This window comes from Halyomorpha halys, unplaced genomic scaffold (assembly GCF_000696795.3).
Source record: "Halyomorpha halys isolate HHAL.00 unplaced genomic scaffold, Hhal_1.1 Scaffold1995.1, whole genome shotgun sequence".
NCBI lineage: Eukaryota > Metazoa > Arthropoda > Insecta > Hemiptera > Pentatomidae > Halyomorpha > Halyomorpha halys.
The window spans coordinates 6,608-9,959 of NW_027105371.1; the positions used below are offsets into that span (position 1 = coordinate 6,608).

Sequence of the window (3,352 nt, forward strand, 5' to 3'; positions counted from 1 at the left end):
TCTACATTCTACGGAGTATTTTGGAGTATATTATTTTTGTTGTCAGTATTAATAGAAGTGTATAATGTGTTGGGGCACATTATTTCTGAATTTAACAAACCTAATAAAATTCTAATAAAATCTTAATCCTAATACTAAGTGACCTTACGTAGTGTGTTGCCAACGCACCGGAGGAGGGGCCGGTGTTAACGTGTTGAATAACGGATTTGTACAGTACTGAAGTGAATAAAAAAATGTGATGTGTCGTCGCTTGATTAACTCCCGTACAGTGGGCAACTCGAACAATTGATGCAGCTCCGGTGGCCTCTTCATCCTTCACGATGTTGTGCGTACGATTTTCCTCAACATCGAATCCCGAAAAGTCTGAAGAAGGCGCTGAGTTCCATCTGATATGTGGGTAAACAATGGTGCCCCATATAGTAGTGCTGGTCTCAGAATACTTTTGTATATCTGCAGCTTCAATCTCAATGAGAGAGCCGGAGAAGTGAGGAGGTGGTTGAGACGATATGACTTTCGTCTTACTGTTCTCGCCTTCTTATATAAATGGGCAGAAAGCTTAAGATGACGGTCTAGTTTTACGCCCAAATATACGATAGAGTTGGAAGGTGAGCTCACCGTATTATTCACATGGAGAGTCTTCGGCAGTCTTGATCTCTTGTGCGTTGTGAGCGCGAACACAACACAGTCCGTTTTGGCTGCATTAACTGAAATGTTCAAGTAGCCCAGCTTTTGAACAATCTCAGAGCATACTGCTTCAGCCTGATGTAGAGCTGTCTCGGCGTTCATACTGCTGCTGTAGATGGCAATGTCGTCAGCGTAAGCGGCCTAGTTCTTGCCAACCACATCAGCAGTATAAATTGAAAACAAGACTGGCGAGAGGACTGCTCCTTGAGGCACTCCGCAAGTCAGTGGGATAGATGTTGAGTGTTCTTCACGAACCCGTACAGCGACGGTCCTGCTGTTTAGAAATGAGGCATGACATATCGCGCTTCAACGGTGCGTTTCCCTGATCTTTGTGCGTAGGTATGATGTTTAATATCAAGGGTTTTTAGGCCCGTTACTACACGTTGTCTCTCATCGAGTGTATGGGTGTATATGTGAACACCTCCTATTGTGGACTTCAAAAAGTAGTCACTTATTTTTAATTTATTTAAAAAGGTACGAGTTTCCTTTAATGTGTGGTCGGGAGCTAGTACGACAGGTGGAATTGGCCCCGGTTGGGTAGTGGGTTCACTTGTTGATTGGTCCTCAGTTGGTGGGTCTGATAGGACCCAAAAGTGGTTACTGAGTTTAATGTTTCCTGAATTATTTACACTGTTTACATTGTTTGTTATAGCATTTTTCGGTTTAATCACAGTAACTGTTTTTACTGGTTTAACTTCCGTTGCCAATTTCGGTTTACGTGCCTGTTTACCCTGTCTGTTATAAATCACTAACGGTGACTGGGCTTTAACGGCCGCAGCCATGGAACTAAACTTCACTTATACCACTGAGATGCTGAGAGCAAATTGTCACTACTAACTGAAACTTAATAAAACTGACCTTTACGTTGTTTTCTCGAGGAAACAGTAAATCAATCAAAATCTGAAGGCACCAAACCTCATATACACTTCAGTATCCTTTTTTCCGCCTTTTGATTTAAGGTAATGTCTTATATCCTCATTACGTGCACGGCCTAAGGCAGTCCTCCCCTCTTTATCCACAGCATTGAGAGCCGCTCCTTTCTCAACAAGTAGCTTCACCACATTCAAGTGGCCCCTAAATGATGCTTCAATTAGAGGTGTCCTGCCTTCAGTATTCTTAGCAGTTAGATTGGCCCCAGCTTCTAACAGTACTCTCACTACGTCAACTTGTCCTTCTTGAGCCGCATAATGTAGAGAAGTGTTTCCATATTTATCACTTCCGTTGACAAATGCTCCGCGGTCAAGGAGAAGTTTCACTACATCTACATTCCCCATACGTGATGCTTCCATCAGTGGTTTTCGGCCATCTTCTCCCACAGCTGTTAGATCTGCACCACGTTCCAGCAGCTCTGTTACCACCCGCACGTGACCTCCTCGAGCTGCATAGTGTAGTACTGAATTTCCACGGCTATTGCTGTCATTGAATGCTGCTCCTCGGGCTATTAGGATCTTCGTAACATCTAAACGTTCTCTCAATGCTGATTCCATCAGCGGAGTAATGCCCTTTTCTCCCTCAGCTGTTAGATTTGCTCCATGTTTTAACAACTCTGACGCTACTCCAGCATCCTCTCTTCGTGAAGCATAATGTAGGGCAGTGTTTCCGTAGTTATCGATGTCACTGAGATCTGCTCCTTGGCCTATTAGAAGTTTCACCATTTCCAAATTGCTCCTAAATGAAGCTTCCATTAGTAGTGTAATTACAAAATCTCCCCTCGTCGATAGATTTCCACCCCGTCGCAACAACTCCGTTACCACACCAACGTTCCCTCCACGTTCTGCATAATTTAAGACTGGTATTCAGTAGTGGATTCCTCCACCTACACTTTGGTCTTCACCACCTACTCTTCTGTTGGTTACCGTCAGGTATTTATTAACATCGCAGGAATCCATTCGTTACAAATCTCATCAACTTTCCACACCGATCATATTCGCCGCTGTGATATATCATATCAAGTTATTTAGTTCAAGCAACTTTATTTAAAAGAAATAAGTGCTTCAATGTTTATGTTAATTTTTTTTTAATAATGGCCTTTTTATTACTGGATACCTAAGATACAGTTAAAAACGCTACAGATGGCCAAAAAATTATTCAAGTACCTAGTTTATCTGTGAAAATATTTTTGATTTTTTTTTTTAACCTCGGATCCTAATAACAGCATTCAACATTATTTTAATGGAACTTTTGGGACTTAGAAAATTGTGTAATTTGATCAACATCAAAAGTTCTATTAAAAAAATGCATACACCCATTAAACAGAAACCAAAGTCCTTCTAAAATCTGTTAATTAAAAAAGGTCTTCCAAGTACTACCTTACTTCAAGTACTTCCCCACTTAAAGTACTTCCATAGGCAGTACTTCCTTACTTTTTCTTTATCATACAATATTATACCACGTAGAATAAAATCGACGAGACGATTCATTGTTGAAATAGTTTCATATATCCAGGTAGGGGTTAGTGGAATTGATGAGCGAAAGAATTGATTAAATTTAATGATTTGTTTACTATACTATTTATACACTCCTTACCATTTAGCCAACATTGTACCATAGCCATTGAGGCGGTGTTGGCAGTGCTTGGCCAACATTGTACCACAGCCATTGAGGCGGTGCTGGAAGCATTTAGCCATTAATGTACCTCAGCCATTGAGGCGGTGTTGGTAGTACTTGG

The 3,352-nt window shown here is 41.2% G+C and overlaps 1 protein-coding gene across 1 annotated transcript; it reads right to left on the bottom strand.

Moving 5' to 3' along the window:
* Nucleotides 1-1,577: 1,577 nt before the first annotated feature.
* On the bottom strand, nt 1,578-2,339 carry LOC106690963 (ankyrin homolog). The gene has a single exon (XM_014436579.1). It carries the CDS (start codon nt 2,337-2,339, stop codon nt 1,578-1,580), a length of 762 nt encoding a protein of 253 aa, XP_014292065.1.
* Nucleotides 2,340-3,352: the final 1,013 nt, after the last annotated feature.